The 25,466-nt window shown below is 43.3% G+C and overlaps 1 protein-coding gene across 1 annotated transcript in view; it reads right to left on the bottom strand.

Annotated features, from left to right (window-relative positions):
• Window positions 1–286: 286 nt before the first annotated feature.
• RAB11FIP2 (RAB11 family interacting protein 2) overlaps window positions 287–25,466 on the bottom strand; it is a 46,617-nt gene continuing 21,437 nt past the window's right edge. The window contains exons 4-5 of the mRNA XM_068166118.1: window positions 9,287–9,332; window positions 287–5,110 (exon numbers count right to left, since the gene is read on the bottom strand). Of these exons, the coding sequence (XP_068022219.1) occupies window positions 4,883–5,110; window positions 9,287–9,332 (274 nt within the window). The 3' untranslated portion in view covers window positions 287–4,882. The remainder of the gene's footprint in view (window positions 5,111–9,286; window positions 9,333–25,466) is intronic.

The raw sequence follows: 25,466 nt of genomic DNA, 5'->3' as shown, positions 1-25,466 counted from the left end.
AGTCCTATCACTCCCTGATATCCTGAGAAGTCCCTCCCCAGCCCTCCTGTAGGCCCCCTTCAGGTACTGGAAGGCCACAATGAGGTCACCTGGGAGCCTTCTCTTCTCCAGACTGAACAGCCCCAACTCCTTCAGTCTGTCCTAATTCAGAGCTGTCCTTAAGGAAATACACTTCTCTATGGCCTGTGAGTCTTACCAGCATGGTTCTTCCAAACAAATACTTCAGCAGAGCTTGGGAGTCCCACGCTTTGCATGGCACAGACGAACACCACAATTCAAGGACCGCTGCGGTAGTGCATCGTGGTTGCTTTATTAGTGTCAGACATGCAATACTTATTTTAATGAACAGAAATCAAAACATTAAGATAACATTTGAATCAAATTAAAGGAGTTGGAAGTTGCAATAATGAAACAAAACCCCCCAAAAAAAAAAATAGCTTGCTTTTTTTTTTCTCATGCAGCCTAAGTTGATAGTTTTCACATGTGCATATAGTTAGGACTCTGTACCATTACTAAACGTGGACAAACGACCATTGATTGCACGAGACAGAAATCAACCCTTAAGTTATAGGTAATGTTCATCTCTTTTACAGACTTCCTAAATGTAACCTGGATCTTCAGCTTTTTTGATAGCACACCGTAGACATCTGGAAGCTTCTAAGATGCATAGGAATGGCTCTACCATTTGTAACAGAGAGTGGCTTCCTCAATGCACAAACTCTGAAAGGTAAAGCAAATGCCCACCATGCTGTAGGAGATCACGACTGTTTCGACAGAAGCAAATCTCAGCCCCCTTCATAAACAGATTAAAGTGCTACCTATTGCATATTACACACTTCCAGCGACTGTGTATCTACATTTAGAAGCCATAAATCCCTGAAAATAGGGATTCATACTGAAAGTGCTGACAGACCCTTAAATCTAGCATCATCAACACAGCAGCGCTATAATCCTTCACCACGTACTTCAAAGAGAGGAAGTTAGTCAACATGCTTTAAACTTCACAATTTTGAAAGCTAACACCTCTATCATATCTACAATGCAATGGACACAAGAGAGCAAAAAAGCATGAGCTTACTTTACATACTGGATGTATGACAGTAATTTTTTTCTTCAAAGCTGGAAGTGTAAATAAACCTCCAGTGCAGCAGTAAACATATTAAGACAGCAGTTCTGCTTGTTTTAAGATGCATCTAAGAAAGGGCATCCTGTACAGAAAGAAATGCAAACTAGTACCTAATGAGAGTGATTTTCAGTCGGTCCCCAGATCATGAAACCTTTCTAAGTGCAAGGCAACATTTTCACAGCTGGAAAAATTACAAACAGTTCTTGATACAGAGCCAACAGCAATAAATGTAGTTATGTATAATTGAGGGAGAATGCTACATTCATTAGTAGGTGGAAAACCAAGCTAAACTTAAAACACAGCAGCAAGAGGTAACATACCTAAATATTAAATGTCCTTCTTGAATGGTAGAAAGTTTAAACTTGCTACTTAACAACACTGAAGTATGACCTTGCTATTTGCTCTTTAAAGTAGATGGGCTATGAGCAGTTGCAAAGGATAATTTCCAAGTATGGTGTGCCCTAACTTCTGAGATTAAGAACAACTCATCATGCAATGCCCACATTTTTCATCCCTGCACATTTTAAAGGGCAAGAGAGATCGACCAGAAGTGGCATGTTGCTATGGTTTTTAAAAGGATCTGCAAGGAAAGTTTACAGTTTTGTCCTGTGGGACAAAATTTGGTTTCAATTGCTCCGTATGAGAAAGTTTTCATTCAAAACCTGTATGGTTCGAAAAACAAGGTGTGGAGTGAAGATGCTTGTGAAAAAGAACCTCAGAATACAGCAAAATGTTCACATTCTCATTCTAAGCAGGAAAATGGCATGCATGCAACCTTCCAGAACTGCTCCAAGAAGCATCCTACATCTTTAGCCAGGAGAACACCATAGAAGTATCTTCACAGCTGTAAAAGTCCCATCCTGCCTCTCTTAGGAGCTTACCTCTTCCTAAACTGCATTTGTCCTTTCTTGACGAACTGTTAGAGACAAAAGGTGCTCTTAGTCACTTACAGATCAGATAAAGACTAAATAGCACATTCAAAGCTTCACTAAGTTTCTTCACTAATGCACAAAAATCGATCTTTTCGCTACCTTTAATCTGCTTATCGTTCTTGGTATGCAAATATGTCAAATGATCTGCTTTCAGTCAATTATGCAGGTTGATACTCTGCATTTACATTCTAAAAGGAGTGATTTCAGAGGTGCTAAATATAGTGGAGTTGCATTTTAATAGCGAGTAGTTGGCTTACCAGCGCAAAGTCACCGGAGGGTATTCTCTGGTTCGTTTGCTTGTTGAACCCCACTGGTGTGTGTGTGATTTCATTGCTGTAGGTACTAGAGATGGCCTCATACCAGTTTGGAAACGACTGTGGAATTCAAAACAATTGCACAATGCTCCCCCCTTAACAATATGAGAAACCCATTTGCTTTGGCCATAAAACCACTTGAAAACACTTGAAAAGTTTAAGAACTTGCACGGAAATACTGAGTAACTGAAATACATCTTGGTGGAATTAGGAAATTAAAATCTAATTGAGTGCAAAACCTAACTTCCAACAGTAAATGCACCGTAACTCAGTACATAACCTTTGGCACTTCGAATATATTACAACAAATTTACAGTCAGTCAGATCTTAAGTGGGTCAAAAAGAACATTCAGGTGGGTTATGAGGTACCAAACTCACCCAAAGAGAGACTACCTGATGAAGTGGGCCTGCTGCTGCATTACCAACCTCTACGCAGAGCACTACAATTAGCTGGGGCTTGAATCACTTCAGGCTCCATTCAGGCACAATGATCTACGCTAAGGAGTATCCCAACGGTGGGTTGGGAACTCACCAACTGCATATATTCCAGGGACATAGTGCTAGGAGGATGGGAGGTAGTGGCTAAAAAAAAAAAACCACAAACACCCCCAAGAAATTAAACTTTTAAAAAAGCCAAAAAACAAGTAAATTAAATCTGAGCACAATTGTACCCAGAAGGATTTTTTCCTAACAGAATAATCCTGTCCTGTCATACAATACTGACATTGTCAAAAGCACTCAGAAAGAACTTCTTCAACCTTTCCAGCTCCTAATTATTCAAGATGTGCCTTCATTTTTTTTCGAGTTTTAGAAAGGAAAACATGTTTACATCTTTTGCAACAAGAAGAAATTGGAACTTAGTTCTTTTTTTTTTCCACCCCTCCCCTCCTCAGCAACAGCCACTACATAGTGCTGTAAGAAAACAAACATGGATCAGGAGTAGAAAAAGCCATGGAAGAAAAGACAGGGAGTTCTCCTCAATCCAAATCTAAAGTATTCCCTGTCCCCTCTTTTATATTTTCTTCATTTTTAATGTCCTCTTGCTGTTTCACAGCAGCAGACAATCCAGCTGAGGCTCTTAGGAAGGAAATTACAATCCAGGTCTGTTTAGATCGCTATTGTGAGGATTCCTTTATGGTATCTTCCCCTTCACACATTCACCAATTTATTGATAACAGAGCCCTTTTTAAAATGCCTTTTCACAAACAGTTGTTAAATGACCATCAGGACATTTGCTGCACTCTCCTTTCCTTTGCCCCCAGGAAAACTGGCCTGTAGGAGTACTTACAAGGGATACATTTTTTGGTTTGGGTTTTTTTTAAATGAAAAGCCTAAGTACTCACTATGTGTTTAAGCAGCATAGCCTATTTCTAAAGGCATGCTCTTCATTGTCCTAAGATTCAAAAAACAAACCCTAAGACACCTCTAGATCATGTAAAACTCAACTTCTAGCTGAGTCAGTTGTGTGGGTTTTGAATTATCCTGTCTGTTTCAGTGGGTCTGTTCACTTCTCCTACCTTTTCCCTGTCGCAGACGTTGGCTGAACACAAAGTATTTGTATCTTTATTCCATACTTTTCTTCAGCCCTACCTCCAACTCTATTAACACTGTGTTCCAAGTACTTTGACATATAAAAAAGGCATGCAATAACTTCATACAAAAAAAACCCCCAAGATCCTCAAAACAAGCTCATGTCATGAGCTCACTACCAAAGCTCAATCATTATACACAAAATTCAGCATCGAAGTGTAAAATAAACTGTTTCCAGCAGGTGCCATTACTGAAATGGGCACAGTATTTTTACATTGTTATACAAAAAGCACATTGTATAGAATACAGCATTTGCTCTGCAAAGATTGTGCATCACTGTTTTCCTCTAACGTGTGTAGAACAGACTACATTCCATTGCGACACATCACAGTTAGGTTTAGGAAAGCGTACTACACTGGCTTGAAAACAGTGCTCCTGATGGCATGCTGTGGTATCTGAATTGATGTATTTGCATCATACCAACACAATCACTCAAGAACACATTCAGAACAGCATAGGCTTCCCAGTTGGAACTGTCACAGGGTGAGCACAAAGCTATTGTACGAACTGCAGGGGCATATTTAAGCAGTGTGCAGACCTGGTGCTTAGGGACATGGTTTAGCATCGACCCTTCAGTGCTGGGTCAAAGGTTGGACTGGATGTTCTTTGAGGTCTCTTCCAACCAGATGTTTTCTGTGATTCTGCATTGTTAACTGTAAGTATTCTGTACCTAAAGGTGTTTTCAAAAAGAAAAGAAAAAACCAAACCAAACCAAACCAACAAAATTATTTAGCTAATCTAACAGAATATTACCTTTGGCAGTCCCTGCTAGTGTTTGGAACCAAAACTAAACAGCCCCCATGTCATAGTCCTGTCCTCCCCTGATTCTTGGAATTGCTTAGGTGAAAAGGAATGGAGAGAAGTCCAAATGTTAAAGGTGTGATTTCCTTCCTCTAAGTGCCACCACAGTATCCCTGGCCTTAGCTTTTGGAGAATTTGCCAGCTTTCCGAGAAGGTTCGTATGGCACTCTGAGGATACTGGGGGTTTCCTCCATGACTCGGACGAGGAGATTATCAATGTAGTCCTCAAGCTCACGAATATGGCTGTCCTTCTTCTTCAGCTGCTCTTTGTGTTTCACTAGCTCCTGCAAAACCTCTTCGTAGGTAAGGTTACGGTATCCAGCGGTGGCGTCGAAAGGGTTTCCATCCTACAGGTGAAAACAGCAGAGCTCATTAAATAGTTCAGGCTTCTGAACAAATTGATGGCTTACTGCTTTTGCACATGTTTTTCATGTGCACCTCTTGACAGAAGCAACTTCTCTTAGAGCACATACCTCCACTTGCTCGAGGGCTTTTCCCTGGTGGAGCAGACAACTGGAGAGAGGCTGCCCAGCTGAAGTAAGCTTCCCTGCACTGTCAGCTCAGCCAAAAATACTGTTCTCAGGCAGGTGTATACATGGCTAATGGCCATACAAGTGGTAACCACAGAAACAGTTAGCAGCTCAATTTTGGGCAATCAACTATGTGGTAACCTTAATTATACAAGAACCACAAAAGCCAGTCCTGAGAATTCAAGTCCTACTGTAGCTTTCCTGAGTTCTCACCTTTAAACTGTATCACAGCGAAACATCTACTTAGATCTAAGTGATATCAGCCCTCATCTGTCTTTGGTATTCCATTTTTAGTCATAAGTGGTTCACCAGACAGTGGCATCTCAATCATACCATAAAACTTCCAATTTTGAATTTCAGGTGAGGATAGAAGGCTGCACCTTATTTGCACCAGAGAACTTAACACAGACATGTGCACTACTGAAGTTATCTGCCTTGCTTGCTCTAAAGCAGTGGGGGCCTAAGAATTAAGCACCAGAGAAAAGAGAATTGTGTCAGTAATGATTTCTGACAACTCAGTAAGTGCAGGTATTAGCAGAGGTGGACAAATCAGACCCCTGAACATAGGGCAACATGCAATCCAAACCACTGGAAACTTAAATGTTTCTTTCTGTGTCAAGAAGAATTAGCTGGGACCTTAAGTAACTGGGCTATGAAAAGTGTGGAAATGTATAACTGAGAAAAAGATTGTGAGAGTTGGTTTAGAAAAGTATTAGCACTGTTAGACATGCTGAGCTGTTTTACCTGAGTCAGAAATGGAAGCATTAAAAAAGAGTATGGAACCTCTAATTAAGCAAAATAATCTAATCTCTCCAATCCTGCATCTCTAACAGGGCAGGAGAACACAAGACAGCTTTTGTTTACAGTAGAAACCTGTCATTCAGAATGATGATGCTTGCACAGCCAGGAAGCCCCCTGCTTAATAGAGTCACAGTCATTCCTTTTCCACGCTCCACACAGCTCTGGATTTGCACATTGGCATATGTGGAATCATTAAAATACGCAGGTGGCCCAAGTTTCCAAATAAACCTCATTAAAAGTGATGGTGCACTGCAATCAGGCTGAAGCCTGGCAGATCAATCAAGCCTCTCTCCATCAATTACAGCCTCATAGCGGGCCTCGAAGTTCTGTGCTTTGAAGGGTTTCTCGCTACATTTGAGATATTTAATGTCTTGCTTGTGTGTGGGTATCTGATATTCTAAACTTCTCAAGCTGCAGGATTGTAAGTGATCAATATCCCCCACTTTATTAAAATGGCTAAATTGATGACATTTATACATCAGTGGATTCCCCTACATTAGACAGTTTCAAGGCTCAGCTTGGCAGGGTCCTGGGGCCATCTCATTTAAACTACATTCTTACCCTGAGAGGTTGGACTGGATGATCCTTGAGGTCCCTTCCAACCTAGTATTCTATGAAATTCTATGACTTCCAACAAGTAGAGAGGAGAAAAACAAGTTCATTTTTGGTCATTTTATTTTTAGCACATACTCTTCTACAAGCAGGAAGCAAAATTTTCTCTTGCTTGATGGTGCTGAGTTTTTGTACATGTTGGAAAAGAGATCATGAACGCTTCACATCTAAAACAGAGGGCTTGCCTCATTTTCTGATTTGGCAAAACCCCAGGAATTAAGATGCTATGATGCCTTTATTTTCTAAAGTTTACTGGGAAACTGTGTGGAATCCATGTGCTTCAAAGATGTTTTCTCACACACATGCTCCACGTAGAGCCCTGAGTGGAATAACCTAGCACATTAACCGCACGAGAAGATTCTAGTTAAAGATGTTAGTACTTAGAAACAAAGACTGTTAAAGTGAAGAAGATTTCACATCTTCAGTTTGAGCAATTAAGGGATACAACTGGATCCTTACAACACCAGATAACTACATGCAAGGCATGGATCTTACAGTGAGTTATTAAGAAAGGAAGATTCTAAATACCAAGCCATGCAAGGAACGAGTGTCTCAGCTACAAAACGCTATTGGGGTACACACTGACAGCCAGAGGAAATGGAATAGGATCAGATGAAGACCTGGCAATCTCTCATCTTCTCTTTATTGTTCTAATGAGGAATTCTGCTCTGGGAATATCATCTAAGATACTTTCACATCTTTTGTCGTACTTCCTTCATCTTCCTTTCAGCTCTTAATTAGGCCTTAAAGAGCTCACACTGCCCTTTCAACTGGCTACTGCTCCCATTTAAACACCGCTTTCAGAGACAGGTGTTGGCACCAGAGCAGAAGACATACAAACATAATTACTAAATGTGATGCACAAGGAAGAAATATAATAACTTGGTGAAGGCTATTATTGCAGAACTAATAATAAATTACTTCAAACACCTTGGAAAGCAAGCTTGACTATTTCTTTTTTTTAACATTTGAATCAATTCAAATGGTTTCATTCAAAACTATGGCAGAGAGATAGTTTCTGCTCCTCCTGATTCCTATTTTGCATTAAATGAGCACCACCTCATAATCCTACAGCTGACATTTAGGATAGCTGGCAGTCCGAAAGAAAAGAAGGGGGGCTGGGGAAAAAAAAAATCATCAAGGATTTTCTTTTATCACCTTTAAATCCTTTAAAGAAAACAATTCACATCTTCTTTTCTTGAAAGAATTAAACCAATGCTTTTACCAGCAATAAATTAGATGATTTGCAGGAGTACATCTGCGAGCACATAGGAGCTGTAATTATGGTTACTTTACAGACAACAGCTGCTAAGTTAAATCAATTTTTTGATGTCGCTTTTTTTTTTGTCACAGATTAAGTAACCGCCTGGTAGAATTCAGTTTACTATCTGATCAAAGGCAGCCTTCATATACTCTGACATCTCCCACCCAGTTCCTCACATTATAAAAACTTGGGCATTGACAATAGCATCAACTGCTATTAGAAAACCATTTGCAGAAGAGCAGGGGAAAACCAAACAGGAGCAGGTTGCCTTTTGCTTGTGAAGCTTGTTGTCTGTCTGTTTTAAAAGACTGAAAACAAATCCACTTTTAAAGGTTCCATCTAGTCACAGAACAAATTCAAGACAGACCACATTTTCCTTCAAACAAAGACACTGCAGAGGAAAGCTGTGGACTTATTCTTCTCCACCCCCACCCCCCCCCCCTTATTTCAGGTCTTACTGCACAAGTTATTAGAGTCTTTGAGTATTTCTTTAGAGTATTCTGAATAATAGTACTTCTATTTTTAGTGTTTTCAGAGAGGCTGCTCATTTATGATTTGTATTATTCATCCTATCATGAATCACTCAATTATTTCCACTTTTGATTTGCCAGGTAAAGACTGTCCTCAAGTCTCCAAGTACAGTGACAGGAAAACTCCTGTTAGGTCAATTAATACATCACTACCTAATGCAGAGTTCCTCACCTGACTATTACCTTTTCTAGAGTCATTTGAAATACCTCAAGGTAACAGTTTTCTTTGGACTTCATGTGCAGAGACCTGATTTTCCCCTTCTTCTCTACATCACATCAGAAGTATGCTGCATCTAGAGGCTAAAAATCTATTTGCAAATTCCTATTTACTCTGTAATTTTCTGAGTGGCTTGTCAAGATACATCAAAACAAACAACACCCCCACCTCACCCACCCCCAGCATCTGTTCATAGAATGATAGAATTGTCAGGGTTGGAAGGGACCTCAAGGATCATCTTGTTCCAAGCCCCTGCCAATGGCAGAGAATCTTCACACTAGATCAGGTTGCCCAGAGCCACATCCAGCCTGGCCTTCAAAACCTCCAGGGATGAGGCTTCTACCACCTCTCTGGGCAACCTGTGCCAGTGTCTCACCACCCTGATGGGGAAGAACTTCTTCCTGACATACAGTCTGAATCTACCCATTTCTAGTTTTGGTCCATTATTATTCCCACTTTAGTTTTGGTCCATTATTACAGGAGGTTAAACAAGAATAACAGCTTATATTGTGTCAAGTATGAATTAGTTGGTAATTACTGATGGCTTCCCACAGCCCTTTATAACTCACCGTTGTTTTCCTGAGGTCCTCAAAGCCAGGAGGATTTATATTAAAACTGTGGGAAAGAAAAACAAAACACAAAACTCCAAACATTAGCAGTGCATACTGATCTGACCAAAAGATCTGCTAAAAGTTACATGACTGACTTCACAACATAGGCATAAACTATTCCATATCATTCATTTGCTTGCTGAATTGAGGAAAAGTAGGACAATGCTCAAAGTTAATGGAAATGTTCATACATTCTTTGTTCAACTTTCCTTTGCTTTTATGGCATCATTCATATTCTTTTTATAGAATCATGGAATTGTCAAGGTTGGAAGGGACCTCATGAATTCACATCATCCCCACACTCCCGCCACCATGGGCAGGGACACCTCACACTAGATCAAGGTTGCTCAGAGCTACATCCAGCCTGGCCATAAAAACCTCCAGGGAGGAGGCTTCCACCACCTCCCTGGGCAACCTGTGCCAGTGTCTCACCACCCTCATGGGAAGAACTTCTTCCTAATGCTTTGTCTTAAAATTTGAGTAAGCAACAAAGAAAGGCAAGAAAGGGTGTAATGGAGAGGGCTTCACCAGCTCTTATCTCTAGACTTACCTCAAGTTTCTAAGCAAAAAAGAGATGTTTTAAATAAGATATGCTGGAAACAGGTCCCTGGGACGAGATTGCTAAATTAACAACCCCCTACAGGCTACCATGCATTCCTAGCTTTCATGGCAGCTGGTGGAGAAGAAGAAATGTCCTTTAGAAAATCCAGTGAGATCACCAGCTTAAGTCAGAGCTGAAAAGCCATCCTCTGTCAGCAACATTTGTTTCATGCTTAAAACTGAGTATGTAACCTAGTATTCTGTAAACCACATATCCCAGAAGCAAAGCTATTTAATTGCATTCTTGACATTTTTTTTCCTTCCTCAACTGCAGAATCAGAGAATTGTTAGGGGTGGAAGGAACCTCGAGGATCATCCAGTTCCAACCCCCCTGCCATGGGCAGGGACACCTCACACTACAGAATCAGACCAACTGGAAATGGAACTTTTGTTTGCATAAGCCTTTATAATATCTTGAAGTAGCATAATAAATCCTCAATATTTTAATTGTGGTACATTAAGTACCCTAAGTCTCCCTAAGGAAAACAAACAAACAAAAAACCTTCACCAAACCCACACAGAATCATAGAATTGTTAGGGCTGGAAGGGACCTCAAGGATCAGCCAGTTCCAACCCCCCTGCCATGGGCAGGGACACCTCACACTACAGCAGGTTGCTAACAGCCACATCCAGCCTGGCCTTAAAAACCTCCAGGGATGAGGCTTCCACTACCTCCCTGGGCAACCTGTGCCAGTGTCTCACCACCCTCCTGGGGAAGAACTTCATCCTAACACCCAATCTGAAGCTACCCATTTCTAGGTTTTTTCCATTCCCCTTAGTCCTATCATTACCTGACACACTAAAAAGTTCCTCCCCAGCTTTATTGTAGCCCCTTTCAGATACTGAAAAGCCACAATTAGGTCTCCTTGGAGCCTTCTCTTCTGCAGACTGAAGAGCCCCAACTCCCTCATATCAGAGCAGCTCCAGCACTCTGCTCATCTCCGTGGCCCTTCTCTGGACACCTTCCAGCACCTCCAGATCCTTCCTGTAACAGGGGCTCTAGAAGTGCACACATCAGAAGTGCAGCTGATATTCATAAAAGCAGACACTGTTTGAGTGGCCTAAGAAGTGATACATTGGTCTCTCAGTGCTGCTATGTCCTTGCATACTTCCTACAGCAAGTTTGGAGACAAAACTCTCTCAAATTGTGTCCAGAATTTGGATATGACTGACAAATACTATTTGCTTGGCAGGACCACAGCAGGCATCGTTGTGCCATTTAGTCTGATTGCACGCCCTGGCTGTCGGGGGGAGGTTTGCTGACTGAGAACAATGCCAAATGTTACAAACCCCACCCTGCAGTTACACATTTTGTTTGGAAATTCTAAAGGTAGCTTAAGGCAAGGAACATGCATTTTGTAACTGTAAATCTGAATTTAGAAGCCACAGACTTCATGGTGTAAAAGCACAAGGATATATAATTATATATATAGAGAAGAGAAGAGAAGAGAAGAGAAGAGAAGAGAAGAGAAGAGAAGAGAAGAGAAGAGAAGAGAAGAGAAGAGAAGAGAAGAGAAGAGAAGAGAAGAGAAGAGAAGAGAAGAGAAGAGAAGAGAAGAGAAGAGAAGAGAAGAGAAGAGAAGAGAAGAGAAGAGAAGAGAAGAGAAGAGAAGAGAAGAGAAGAGAAGAGAAGAGAAAAGACAATAAACCAGGTTGGAAGAGACCTTCAAGATCATTGTGTCCAACCTATCATCCAACACCACCTCATCAACTAACCCATGCAACCAAACACCCCATCAAGTCTCCTCCTGAACACCTCCAGTGATGGTGACTCCACCACCTCCCCGGGCAGCCCATTCCAATGGGCAATCACTCTCTCTGTGTAAAACTTCTCCTCCTGACCTCCAGCCTGAACCTCCCCTGGTGCAGCCTGAGACTGTGTCCTCTTGCTCTGGTGCTGGCTGCCTGGGAGAAGAGACCAACCTCTGCCTGTCTACAACCCCCCTTCAGGTAGTTGTAGACAGCAATAAGGTCACCCCTGAGTCTCCTCTTCTCCAGGCTAAGCAACCCCAGCTCCCTCAGTCTCTCCTCACAGGGCTGTGTTCCAAGCCCCTCACCAACTTTGTTGCCCTTCTCTGGACTCGTTCCAGCAAGTCAACCTCCTTCCTAAACTGAGGGGCCCAGAACTGGACCCAGGACTCGAGGTATGGCCTAACCAGTGCAGTATACACGGGCAGAATGACCTCCCTGCTCCTGCTGGCCACACTGTTCCTGATGCAGGCCAGGATGCCATTGGCCCTCCTGCCTGCCTGGGCACACTGCAATAATAAACAGATAATAGAAAAAATAAATGTAAAAGCCATTTCTTTTCTTGAGAACATTTTTTTTGTCTACTTTCTTTTCCATTAACATTTTTTATCCTGCACTTCATTTTCCATTTGCAAAGCAGGCAGTCTTTTGCTCATGCAGAAGTCCTGTCAACCATCTGTTGGACTGAGGATATCAGGGAAAGATTGGATTACACAAGCAGTCACAACTAGAACTCATGAGGCGTCTGATGAAGCAAGCTCTGGCTAATTCCCATTATACCTGTTTGTAACAGGGATGCCCAGCAGTCTGTCTAGCTTGCTGGAGATCAGTTTTGAATGAGGGGCCTCCTTCGTGGGGCATTGTCTGAACAGCTAAAGGCAGGACCCCTCCCTTCACGGCCCGCCTTTCAGTTTCACACTGACGTGTCAAACACATGATGAACTCGCTTCATTCATGCCTCTCCTTTGTGATGTGAGCACACACAAAAAGAGGAAAAGAAAAGAGTTAACTGAACTGGATGGAATTAGCTGGGTGAAACCCAAGAATGTCTCTATTTAACGAAGTGTGGCGTTAATTTGGGGATATCTTTCTTTTGGGACTGTTGCCTCATGTCAGACAAGATATAGAATAATGCAACCTGACTGCTCAACTGAGTGACTTTCTGAGAGGTTAAAAAAGCAAGATCTTTCAGTGCCTTGAATGACTTTCTAGTTTTATGGGAAATAAAGTTCTAGGATTCCCTTTTCTTTCTGTTTTTCATAGCAGAGGCTTAAAAGAAGAAGTAGCAGCTCTGACTATGAAAGGCTGCACTTGAAAAATCAGACAGATAAATCACTGGCAATACAGACTGATCACTTTTCTTTGCCAAACAAAAATGGAATCGTTGCCATAACGTGGTGGACGTTGCAACTGCAATTACAAAAGAGCACATAGAATCATAGAATTGTTAGGGCTGGAAGAGACCTCAGGAATCAGCCAGTTCCAACCCCCCTGCCATGGGCAGGGATACCTCACACTACAGAATCAGACCAATTGGAACTGGATCTTTTGTTTGCATAAGCCTTTATAATACCTTGAAGTAGCATAATAAATCCTCAATATTTTAATTGTGGTACATTAAGTACCCTAAGTCTCCCTTAGGAAAACAAACAAACAAAAAGCCTCCACCAAACCCAAATAGAATCATAGAATTGTTAGGGTTGGAAGGGACCTCAAGGAGCATCTAGTTCCAACCCCCCCTGTCATGGGCAGGGACACCTCACACTACAGCAGGTTGTCTCAGAGCCACATCCAGCCTGGCCTTCAAAACCTCCAGGAATGAGGTTTCCACTACCTCCCTGGGCAACCTGTGCCAGTGTCTCACCACCCTCCTGGGGAAGAACTTCTTCCTAAACATCCAATCTGAATCTGCCCATCTCTATTTTTTTTTCATTCCCCTTAGCCCTATCACTCCCTGACACCCTAAAAAGTCCCTCCCCAGCTTTCTTGTAGGCCCCATTCAGATACTGGAAAGCCACCATGAGGTACATCTGTGTATGGTAGATGAACCAACTGAAATATAATTGCCAAAAAAAAAGACAGACAAACTATTAAACCAAATACTCCCCATTAAAACCACAAACCCCCATGAATACTCTTACTCATATTTTAAAGAGATGTGTGGAAAATATACTGCTTCTCAAGGAAGAAACAGGTGCTGAGATTGCATATAACATTTTTGGTCTAAGTAAGGTGGGAGCTCTGCAGCCCTGCCGAGCCCCACAGGGTTTCCTGCCAGCGCTTCCAGCCTGAGGTGATGGTGAGCAGATGCAGGCTCTCACCACTGTACCCATAATTCACTGTCTGAGGACCATATAATAGCTGAGAAGAAAATACTGTAGAGTCCTGAATGCATGCAGTTGGGGGGAGATGCATATTTGTCCTATTGGAATTTGTGAAAGAATTTATTTTTCAATTGAAATTTCCCCCACAATAACAACCCCCTCACGCTCCCAGCTCTCTGGAGCTGACAGAAAACAAGCCCCTAGGATTCCAGCCCACATGCTGTACAACCATCATAAGCCTACTCCCAGCAGCCATTTCCTTGACTTCCCACATGCATTCTGAAATCACTGATCTAAGCAGTTCTATAAAAAAAATAATGTCTATTTTTTTTTACTGTGTTACAATCACAGTTCCTAGTGACACTGCTGGTTACAGACCTCTCTCGGATTTCCACTCCCCCCCCCCCCCACACCAAGGGTTTAATATATTGGGAGGGAACTTCTGAATCAGCCACATCCAGCAGCATGAGATTGAACACGTCCAAGTGCCGGGTTCTGCACATCGGCCACAACAACCCCATGCAGTGCTACAGGCTGGGGTCAGAGTGGCTGGAGAGCAGCCAGGCAGAGAGGGGCCTGGGGGTGCTGGTCGATGGTAGGCTGAACATGAGCCTGCAGTGTGCCCAGAAAGCCAGGAGGGCCATTGGCATCCTGGCCTGCATCAGGAACAGTGTGGCCAGCAGGAGCAGGGAGGTCATTCTGCCCCTGTACACTGCACTGGTTAGGCCACACCTTGAGTATGTGTCCAGTTCTGGGCTACTCAGTTTAGGAAGGAGGTTGACTTGCTGGAACGAGTCCAGAGAAGGGCAACAAAGTTGGTGAGGGGTTTGCAACACAAGCCCTATGAGGAGAGGCTGAGGGAGCTGGGGTTGCTTAGCCTGGAGAAGAGGAGGCTCAGGGGAGACCTTATTGCTCTCTACAACTACCTGAAGGGAGGTTGTAGACAGGCAGATGTTGGTCTCTTCTCCCAGGCAGCCAGCACCATAACAAGAGGACACAGTCTCAAGCTGCACCAGGGGAGGTTTAGGCTGGATGTTAGGAAGAAGTTCTATACAGAAAGAGAGATTGGCCATTGGAATGGGCTGCCTGGGGAGGTGGTGGAGTCGCCATCATTGGAGGTGTTGAGGAGGAGACTTGATGGGGTGCTTGGTGCCATGGGTTAGTTTAGGTGGGTTGGATTGGTTGATGGGTTGGACACGATGATCTTGAAGGTCTCTTCCAACATGGTCTATTCTATTCTATTCTATTCTATTCTATTCTATTCTATTCTATTCTATTCTATTCTATTCTATTCTATTCTATTCTATTCTATACTATACTATTCTGCTATGGATTCACCAAAAAAACCCCTGTGTTCACAGCTTGGGAATAAAAAGTTCTTTGGGGCTTTTGGTTATTTTGGTTATTGGGAAACAAAGGTTAGTGTGAGGTTTTGGTTATTGGGAAATAAAAGGTTATTTGGGGGTTTTGGTTATTTTGGTTATTGGGAAACAAAAGGTTGTTTTGTTTTGTTTCTTTTAACGTAGTGCACTGTAAGCAGTGATTGTAACAATAAAAATCAGCACTCTGAGACTCTGTGATCACTGAGGCCCCTTCCAACCGTAATACTGTGATAATTGGGCTCAAACTAAATTTGCACAGGTTCCAAGGAAAAAAGATGAGTTTTTCCTACCAAATGGCCTTTCTGCCAACTGACTCTGAGAACTACAGTCAAACTTGGTTTCTCTGACTCTGTCATTAAGTCTGTGTGTAAGTCCCAGGTGGTGTCACATCCGAGACTAACGCCTCCACACCAGACATACCTTCCAACCTACACAACATGCCTGACTGCTCCTCTTTCTGCTCACTGAAAAGAGCTCTCTGACCTTCTTGCTCCTGTGTCCTTCACCATCTCAAGCGATCAAGTGATTTTCTCTCTCTTCCACAGATCTAGACAGGGCAAGAAGCCCTGCTCTCCACCATGGGGAAGTCTCATGAACCTCAAGGTCATGTCCCAGGTCCAAATATGATTTTCAACAGGTCATCTCTCACACCTAACAAACTTTCCTTCACTACAATCATCCTCAAGAAATTTAGGAACTAGTAAAAGGGAGCTAAATCACACCAGCAGAGGGTCAAAAAAGAGCTGCAGTAGGATCATGCAGGTGACACTAACCAAGCAAGGCATCTGCTCCTAACTTGGTATCATCTGCAAATTTGCTGATGACTCAATCCCCTGATCCAGATCATCAATGAAGATGTTAAAGAGGATGGGGTCCAGCACTGATCCCTGGGGGATGCCACTGGTGCCTGGCTGCCAGCTGGATGTGGCACCATTCACCACCACTCTCTGGGCTCAGCCTCCAGCCAGTTCCTAACCCAGCACAGAGTGTAGTGGTCCAAGCCTCGGGCTGACAGCTTAGCCAGCAGTTTGCTGTGGGGGATGGCGTCAAAGGCCTTGCTGAAGTCCAGGCAGACCACATCCACAGCCTGCCCCACATCCACCAGACGGGTCACCTGATCATAGAAGGAGATCAGATTGGAGAGGCAGGACCTGCCCCTCCTAAATCCATGCTGGCTGGACCTGGTCCCTTGGCCATCCTTCAGGTGTGCAGTGATTGCCGCCAGGATAGATTTCAGTTTGAGCTCAGCTGAGGTGAGAACTTTTGCCTATCAGCATGTTGCTGGGGGCAAAAAATACCTAGTTTATATTATTTTTATTTCTCATAATGGAGACAGACATATTGTAATGCTGATTCTGTAGAGTGGCTGGCAGCATTTCATTTCATAGTCACAACAAGCATATTGTTATATACTTTCTTCTTATTTTCACAAAATCCCAGAATTTCAGGGGCTGGACAGGACCTCGAAAGCTCATTCATTCCAACCCCCCTGCCAGAGCAGGATCACCTACAACAGATCACACAGGAACACATCCAGGTGAGTTTTGAGTATCTCCAGAGAGGGAGACTCCCAGGGTGCCCCCGGGCAGCCTGTTCCAGTGCTCTGTCACCCTCACAGGGGAAAAAAAAAATCCCTCATATTTACATGAAACTTCCTATGCCTCAGCTTCCACCATTGCCTCTTGTCCTGTCCCTGGGCATCACCCAGCAGAGCCTGGCTCTTACTCTTGAGACTCACCCTGCACATCTTTATAAACATTGATGAGGTCACCTCTCTGTCTCCTCTTCTCTAAGCTACAGAGCCCTCAGCTCCCTCAGGCTCTCCTCGTACTGAAGATGTTCCACTCCCCTAATCATCCTCATGGCTCTGCACTAGACTCTCTCAAGCAGCTCAGTGTCCTTCTTGAACTCAGGGGCCCAGAACTGGACACAATATTCCAGATGCAGCCTCACCAGGGCAGAGTAGAGAGGGAGGAGAACCTCTCTTGTCCTACTGGCCACACCCCTTCTAATCCACCCCAGAACGGCATTTGCCTTCCTGGCCACAAGAGCACATTGCTGGCTCATGGTCATCCTTCCATCCACCAGGACCCCCAGGTCATTTTCCCTTTCACTGCTCTCCAGCAGGTCAGTCCCCAGCCTATCCTGGTGCATGGAGTTGTTCCTTCCCAGGTGCAAGATTCTACCCTTGCCCTTGCTGAACTTCATCAAAATTCTCCCTGCCCAGCTCTCCAGCCTGTCCAAGTCTCACTGAGTGGCAGCACAACCTTCTGGTGTGACAGCCACTCCACCCAGCCCTAATCCAGGTCATCAACAAATATATTGAACAGTATTGATCCCGGTACTGACCCCTGAGGGACTCCACTAGGCTCCACTATTTTTCCTGTTTAAATGCAGAGCTGCAATGAAACCTACTTTTTATCTTCATAACACCTTCTTGTTATGAGGTAGTTAAATACTTGACATTGCATGCTGGCTATCTGCAGTTTGTGCAGGAACTTCAGCACAGTAGAATTGAGTTTAGGATTGTATCACAAGCTCAAGTTTATGACTGAGCTCGGAATTGTGCCTTTTGATGTTTAATGGTAGTTAAAAATTCAAACACTGGGTCTAGTGGCTGCTTAAATATTTAGCTTCCAAATGCCTAGAGATTAAACAAAAAATGTTTAAAAAAAATAAAAACTCCAGTCTTTCCTGCAACTGATTTAAACATTTTAGTGCCTGAACCATTTACTCTGACAACTTAATGAATGGGAATCAAACTCCTCAATTATGCTGTATGGAAAGCATATTTTTCTGAAGGCCCACAGGCTTTTTACTTAGCTTTTGCTATTAGCTGCATCAGTTACAAGATTGTTGCCCTGTATACCACTAGAAATTAAACCCAGGATATTTACACTAATCATTACTACTCAAAATATTTCAAGCTTCCATGTCAGCTTGACATCCTGCAAAACACCCACCCTACCAACAAGCTCAGTGTGAGCTCTCAGGTTTTTTTATCCTTTAATTATTACTATTCCTCCTTCTCAGTCTTTGGACTGATTCTTGTTACAGTCCTTTGGATCCTCACAACACACACCAAACCCTAGAAATATTAGGATGCAATTTCAGTTATTACCAAGGCACTAGAGAAACAAAAGAAATGAACAAAATCAGACACAGCAAATGAAATTCAGGAACTTAGCTTTCCATGGAGTACTATTAGCCTGCTGTGCCTGGCGATGCAGCCATCACTTTGCACTCTGGGAAGGAATGGCTGTCATGTCTGGCAGCTAAGCAAGGATGGAGTAAGCATATTGCCATTTATTTCCCCATCAGATTCTGGGGAACATCACTTAAGACACTTCACTCCATAAATTGTCTTGCTGTCAAGCTGTGCTCCAAGGCCTTCTGGAGTTTGTGCAACCTCAGGAGGACACAAAAAGAGTATCAGGTTTTGCTGCTATCCCTCCATTTCCTTAATATTACTAGAAAATCACTTGCCAAGAGTTAATGAACTGGACCAACCCCCCCTGAACTTTGAATGCAAGAGACACTTTTCTTGCACATCATTCTCAAGCAGTACAGGACAGGGGCAGCCCTGAGGGAAAGCAGCTGCACGGAGAAAGACCTTGGAGTCCTAGTGGACAGCAAGTTCTCCACGGGACAGCAATGTGTCCTTGTAGCTAAGAGATGCATCAAGAAAAGGGTGGCCAGCAGGTCTAGGGAGATTCTTCTCCCTCTCTACTCTGCCCTGGTGAGACCACATCTGGAATACTATGTCCAGTTTTGGGCTCCCCAGTTCAAAAGAGACAGAAACCTCCTGGAGAGAGTCCAAGGGAGAGCCATGAGGATGATTAGGGGACTTGAGCATCTCCCCTGTGCAGAGATGCTCAGGCTGTTTTGTCTGGAGAAGAGAAATCTGAGAGGGGATCTGTTCAACGTGTATAAGTATCTGAGGGGTTAGTGTCAAGTGGAGAGGGCCAAGCTCTTTTTGGGGGTGCACAGTGATAAGACAAGGAACAACGGATACAACCTTGAACATAGAAGATTTCACCTCAACACAAACTTCTTTATAGTGAGAGTGATGGAGCACTGATGGAGCTTGTGGAGTTTCCTTCTCTGGACATATTCAAAACTCACCTGGATGCATTCCTGTGTGGACTACCCTACATGATCCTGTTTTGGCAGGGGGGTTGGACTGGATGATCTCTGGAGGTCCCTTCCAACCTCTAATGTACTGTGATACTACCTGCATTTTGAGAACTGACACAGATTTGGATCTGCAATAGGCTGGTGACCAAGTCTGAGGTGCCTGACACTGCTGGAGACAAATCAGGAGTAGCAGAGGCATACAGAGCTGCATTTATGAGCTCTACCAGAATGCTAACCTTCTCCTTCCCAAAATAAAAGCCTCTTAAAACAATGGCACTTGTACTTGCATGCCACCAGGAGTATTACTCCTATTCATCTCTTGCTCTGACTTACAAGACAGTCTAAAGTGACAAAAAAGCAGCTTACACGGGGTACTCAACTGAATTTAAAGTTCCTGGAAGCAAACAACAACAGTTTTGCATAAAAAGTTTGTATTTTAAAGCATTTCCTAGGCAGGTGTGCTACAGCTGAAAGGAAAAAAAGAAAAGGAATGTTTTATTCTCAAGAGACCACAAAGAGCTCTTGTATTCAAAGTTGTGCCAGCACCTGCTCTAGAAGACCCTATGATCAGGGGCCTATAAGTCAACAAAAAAGAAACTAAAATGAAGTAAACTAAACTAAACTAAAATATCTAACAACCCTAAAGTAAAATTTCCAGCACCATTTTAGAATGCTTAAAAAACCCCAGCACTAATTCTTAGTACTTACGATGAAAGGAACCAAACTAACACCACAAAACCCACCTGGCTTCTGCATTTCATGTAAAGAAACTGGATGTAACTATTTAATTATTAAAAAATCAAAAATAGCTGGCAGAGGAGCTGGCCAAGCTGCTCTCCATCATTTTCAGTAGTCCTGGCTCACTGGGGAGGTCCCAGAGGACTGGAAGCTGGCCAACCTGGTGCCCATTCACAAGAAGGGCCGCTTGGATGAGCCAGGGAATTATAGGCCTGTCAGCCTGACCTCAGTGCCAGGCAAGATCATGGAACAGGTCATCCTGAGTGCAATCACACAGCACTTGCAGGATGGCCAAGGGATCAGGCCCAGCCAGCATGGCTTTAGGAAGGACAGGTCCTGCCTGACCAACCTGATCTCCTTCTATGATCAGGTGACTGCATGGTGGATGTGGGGAGGCCTGTGGATGTAGTCTACCTGGACCTCAGCAAGGCTTTTGACACTGTCCCCCATAGCAAACTCCTGGCCAAGCTGTCAGCCTATGGCTTGGATGGGAGCACACTGCCTTGGGTTAGGAACTGGCTGGAGGGCCGAGCCCAGAGAGTGGTGGTGAATGGTGCCACAGCCAGCTGGCAGCCAGGCACCAGTGGTGTGCCCCAAGGATCAGTGCTGGGCCCTGTCCTCTTTAACATCTTTATTGATGATCTGGATGAGGGCATTGAGTCCATCATCAGTACATTTGCTGACGACACCAAGCTGAGGGCAGGAGTTGATCTGTTGGAGGGTAGAGAGGCTCTGCAGAGGGACCTCAACAGACTGGGCAGATGGGCAGAGTCCAAGGGCAGGAGATTGAACACATCCAAGTGCCAGGTTCTGCACATTGGCCACAACAACCCCATGCAGTGCTACAGGCTGGGGTCAGAGTGGCTGGAGAGCAGCCAGGCAGAGAGGGACCTGGGGGTACTGGTTGATGGTAGGCTGAACATGAGCCTGCAGTGTGCCCAGGTGGCCAGGAGGGCCAATGGCATCCTGGCCTGCATCAGGAATAGTATGGCCAGCAGGAACAGGGAGGTCATTCTGCCCCTGTACACTGCACTGGTTAGGCCACACCTTGAGTACTGTGTCCAGTTCTGGGCTCCTCAGTTTAGAAAGGAGGTTGACTTGGTGGAGCATGTCCAGAGAAGGGCAACGAAGTTGGTGAGGGGTTTGGAACATAAGCCCTGTGAGGAGAGGCTGAGGGAGCTGGGGTTGCTTAGCCTGGAGAAGAGGAGGCTCAGGGGTGACCTTATTGCTCTCTACAACTACCTTAAGGGGGGTTGTAGACAGGCAGAGGTTGATCTCTTCTCCCAGGCAGCCAGCACCAGAACAAGAGGACACAGACTCAGGCTGCGCCAGGGGAGGTTTAGGCTGGAGGTTAGGAGGAAGTTTTACACAGAGAGAGTGATTGCCCACTGGAATGGGCTGCCCGGGGAAGTGGTGGAGTCACCATCACTGGAGGTGTTCAGGAGGAGACTTGATGGGGTGCTTGGTTGCATGGTTTAGTTGATTAGGTGGTGTTGGATGATAGGTTGGATGTGATGATCTTGAAGGTCTCTTCCAACCTGGTCTATTCTATTCTAAAAGAAATAGAAAATAGAAGAGGCAGTGCATTCTCCCCTTGGGAGAGATAATAAGCCTCATGCATCCACTCAAAAAAAAGATTTCACATGCCCTAATGTGCACCAGCAGACAATGGAAGCTTAAAAAATAATCTTGTCATGCAGCCAGCAGGATGAACTTCCAAAACAATGTTGCTAAAACAGACAACTTATTAGGAGTAAGTGATTGCTTGTGAAGAGTCTGCAAAACTCAAGATAAATACTAAGCATTTCTACAATATCTCTCCAGGAACTGATTGCTCCAAACCACCCTGGAAATATCCCAAACACTGTGACCATTGCTTTGCAGTAGCTCTGCAGAAGGTTTCATTGCTCTGTCATCACATGCAGTGATCTTCCTGGACCAGATGATAACGACAGTCCCGGCAGGACAAGCTAAAAATCTTTGCAGGGTTTCTGCTTGGTTTATTCTTCCCCATTACCAATCACATACTCCTACATAAATCTGTTGGGTTGATATGATGTTCTACTGACAGCTTTGCCACACTAAATTAAGAAACAAAGTAATTAATTCTTTGTCATAGCCCATTGATATTCTACCTAGTCTATAATCACAGTTGACTAGAGACAAGTATAGTCACATTTAAGTAGGGAACTGGACAAAGTCCTTTCATTTGAAGAAAAGCAATGCAGAAGTAGCCTGTTCTGAAAATGAGACATGCTAATACTGACAGGGGAAATAAAATTCCTCAAATAGCACTGCTCACCTGATGGCATTTTTTGACTAACAGAACCTACAGAGACACTGAAGTGCTGCAAGAGATTTTATTACCCTAGCAAGCAGAGTAAGAGTTGTTAGAGATCAACATTTCTGAACTGGGCATACAAAAATTAACTACACTGGAGAAGGATGAATAGAATAGAATAGAATAGAATAGAATAGAATAGAATAGAATAGAATAGAATAGAATAGAATAGAATAGAATAGAATAGAATAGAATAGAATAGAATAGAATAGAATAGAATAGAATAGACGAGGTTGGAAAAGACCTTTGAGATCATCCAGTCCAACCTATCACCCAAGACCATCTAATCAACTAAACCATGGCACCAAGTGCCTCATCCAGTTTCTTCCTAAACACCTCCAGTGATGATGACTCCACCACCTCCCTGGGCAGCACATTCCAACGGCCTATCACTCTTTCTGGGAAGAACTCCTTCCCAACAGCCAGCCTGAACCTCCCCTGGCATAGCTTGAGACTGTGCCCTCTTGTTCTGTACTTGTTCTGGTGCCCTCTTGTTCTGTACTTGGTAAAGAGATATTCATCCATTAGAACCCTTTGCTCTGAGCAGGAAGCTTCTGGGATTCACTCTGATGGAGCTGTGGCCAGCAGCTACATGAATCTGGTACAGCATATGCTAACAGGTGAGAGTGAAAACATTTAAGTCACTTAACTTTGACAATGTTGAAAGCATTGCACTAATATCTTATCTTCATTGTGGTTTCAGCTAACAGGTTTTACCTCACCACTGCTGCTGGCCACAGCCAGGCAGCTGCTCTACTGACACAGCTCAACTGACAAGCAGTAAGGCAGCAAGTCAGAGGGACACCATGATTTCATAAAAGCTGCTTTTCTAACTCATTGACCCCCACCCATACAAAAGTTTAATATCTGCTGAAATGTAACAGACATCAGCTGCTCTTTGGACTCAACATCTCCATGTGATCTGAGCACATCTCAGGTATCAAGAGCCTCACGGTTTCATGGCAACTCCCTTGGTTGGTTTTTTCCCAACTCTAATAACAAAGGCATCAAATTGGTGAGACATTGCTTATTTCAAACACTGCATCCACTGGGAAAGATAAATCTGCAGGCAGTGATTTGTCTGGAGCAGGCAGCACTGGAATGGCAGACAGCTCTGATGGCTACGTGTGATGACAGCACGGGGGAGAGAGACTGATGAGAATAACCAGATTCAGGAACGACAGACAAAGGAGAAGAAAGATGCACAAGGGATGTGCTTGAGGGCTGGCTTGGGTTGGGGTTTTTCTGAGTAACAGGCCACAAAAAAGGCTGAAGCAGTAAAACAACACAGAGTAAAAATTAAATGATACCTTTGTAGCTAATGTTATAAATATGAGCATTATTCATACCTAATGAATCCTCCTAAGCCACATTCCTTTCCCCTCTGCTATTCCACGTTTCTTAGATGTGGCACTTTGGGACCTGGTTTGGTGGTGGACTTGGCAGGGTCAGGTTAAGGGTTGGATTCAATGAGGTCTTCTCCAACATTAACAATTCTGTGATTCTATGATTCCATATTTATTGCCAGAGGCAATGTGTAACTAGCATGCAGGTACAAGGTTTATCTCCTTGAACAATACTTAGGTCATGAAAGTGCTACATTAAAAGGTTTTTTAATGCATGGCTCTCTGCATGCAGACATGCAGACACAGACACACACTCAGATTGTTTGTGTCTAGGCTATTATCCATAGAATGTTTCTGAGAAATCTCCCAAACACCTATCAATTCAGTTTCCAGATCTGGAATTTGATCAGACTAGTAACAACCTGTCAGCTTTAAATATTGGACTATTTGTTTCCCTGTGTCCAGTGCCTAAGATCTTGTTAATTACCTAAACTCTCTTTCTGTAGGTCTTGTTAATTACCTGTCTCCTGTCTCGGAGGACCTTGTTAATAACTTGTACAATCTCTCTAAAAAGGTCCTAATAACACATTAAAATTAAAGATGCTTTTCTTTTAGCACTTGTCAAGTGGTGTAAATTGAGAAATTTTCACATCAGTTTATTAGCCTACTGTAGTGTATTCTCCCAAACACAAACAATTCCAGAGAAAGGAATGCACAAGGTTTGGTCACAGCACAAAACAATCTTTGTTTGCCAGGAGCACCCTTCATTTCTTTAACTGTGTTCAACACACAGTTAAGATTTGTGTGATAATACACAAATCCACGTGGCTCCCAGCTGCAAATTAGCCTCCAGAGAGCCAGGAGGAGAGCAGTAATTGCTAAGAATGAAAGCAATTTAACACAATATTAGGTAAAAGTTTCAAAGCAGTAGGTTAGGAAGTATGAAGACAAAACTTCTGCTGGTAAATGCTGGCTAAAATACCAGATGTACTGTGTGCTTTAATTTGTTTCACTGGCTGCATGATGGAAACCCTCTGAAACTAAGAGATTTTGCAGTATTTACAAGAGCAGTGCTTCTTGCTTTACTGTGACAGCATTTTGAAACTGTCAAGAAATCAGCTCATAAATAGCTGCATTACATCCACAGCAGACAATAACACTTCCCCAATCTTAACACTTACCTAAACCTGTGATACCACAGCTGTAACAGTCTTAATACCAATTTATCCACTCAGGATTTTCAAGAGGTAACAAAACATCATTCCCATTTTACAGATCAGGAGCAGGGAGACTAAGTGGCTCAGCCAAAACCACAGATCAAGCTTTTGCCAGAGCTGAGATTAATAGAAATCAGAGGTCCACAGTTTGTGCTTTCCTGACATCTAGTATTATACACAAACCAAGAAGGTCTTGTTTTGCTTGTCCAACATCCTTCTTAAACCTCCTGGAAATAAAAAGAGCCACTAGTACTAAAAATAAATAACAATTTGCAAATAATCCTGGGATTTTTCTTGCTTTTCA

This window comes from Melanerpes formicivorus, unplaced genomic scaffold (genome assembly GCF_026170545.1).
Source record: "Melanerpes formicivorus ecotype bairdi unplaced genomic scaffold, bMelFor1.0.p_v2 SCAF_97, whole genome shotgun sequence".
Taxonomy (NCBI): Eukaryota; Metazoa; Chordata; class Aves; order Piciformes; family Picidae; genus Melanerpes; species Melanerpes formicivorus.
The sequence above is the reverse complement of the archived record's forward strand: the minus strand, read 5'-3'. Positions and strand labels throughout refer to the sequence as shown.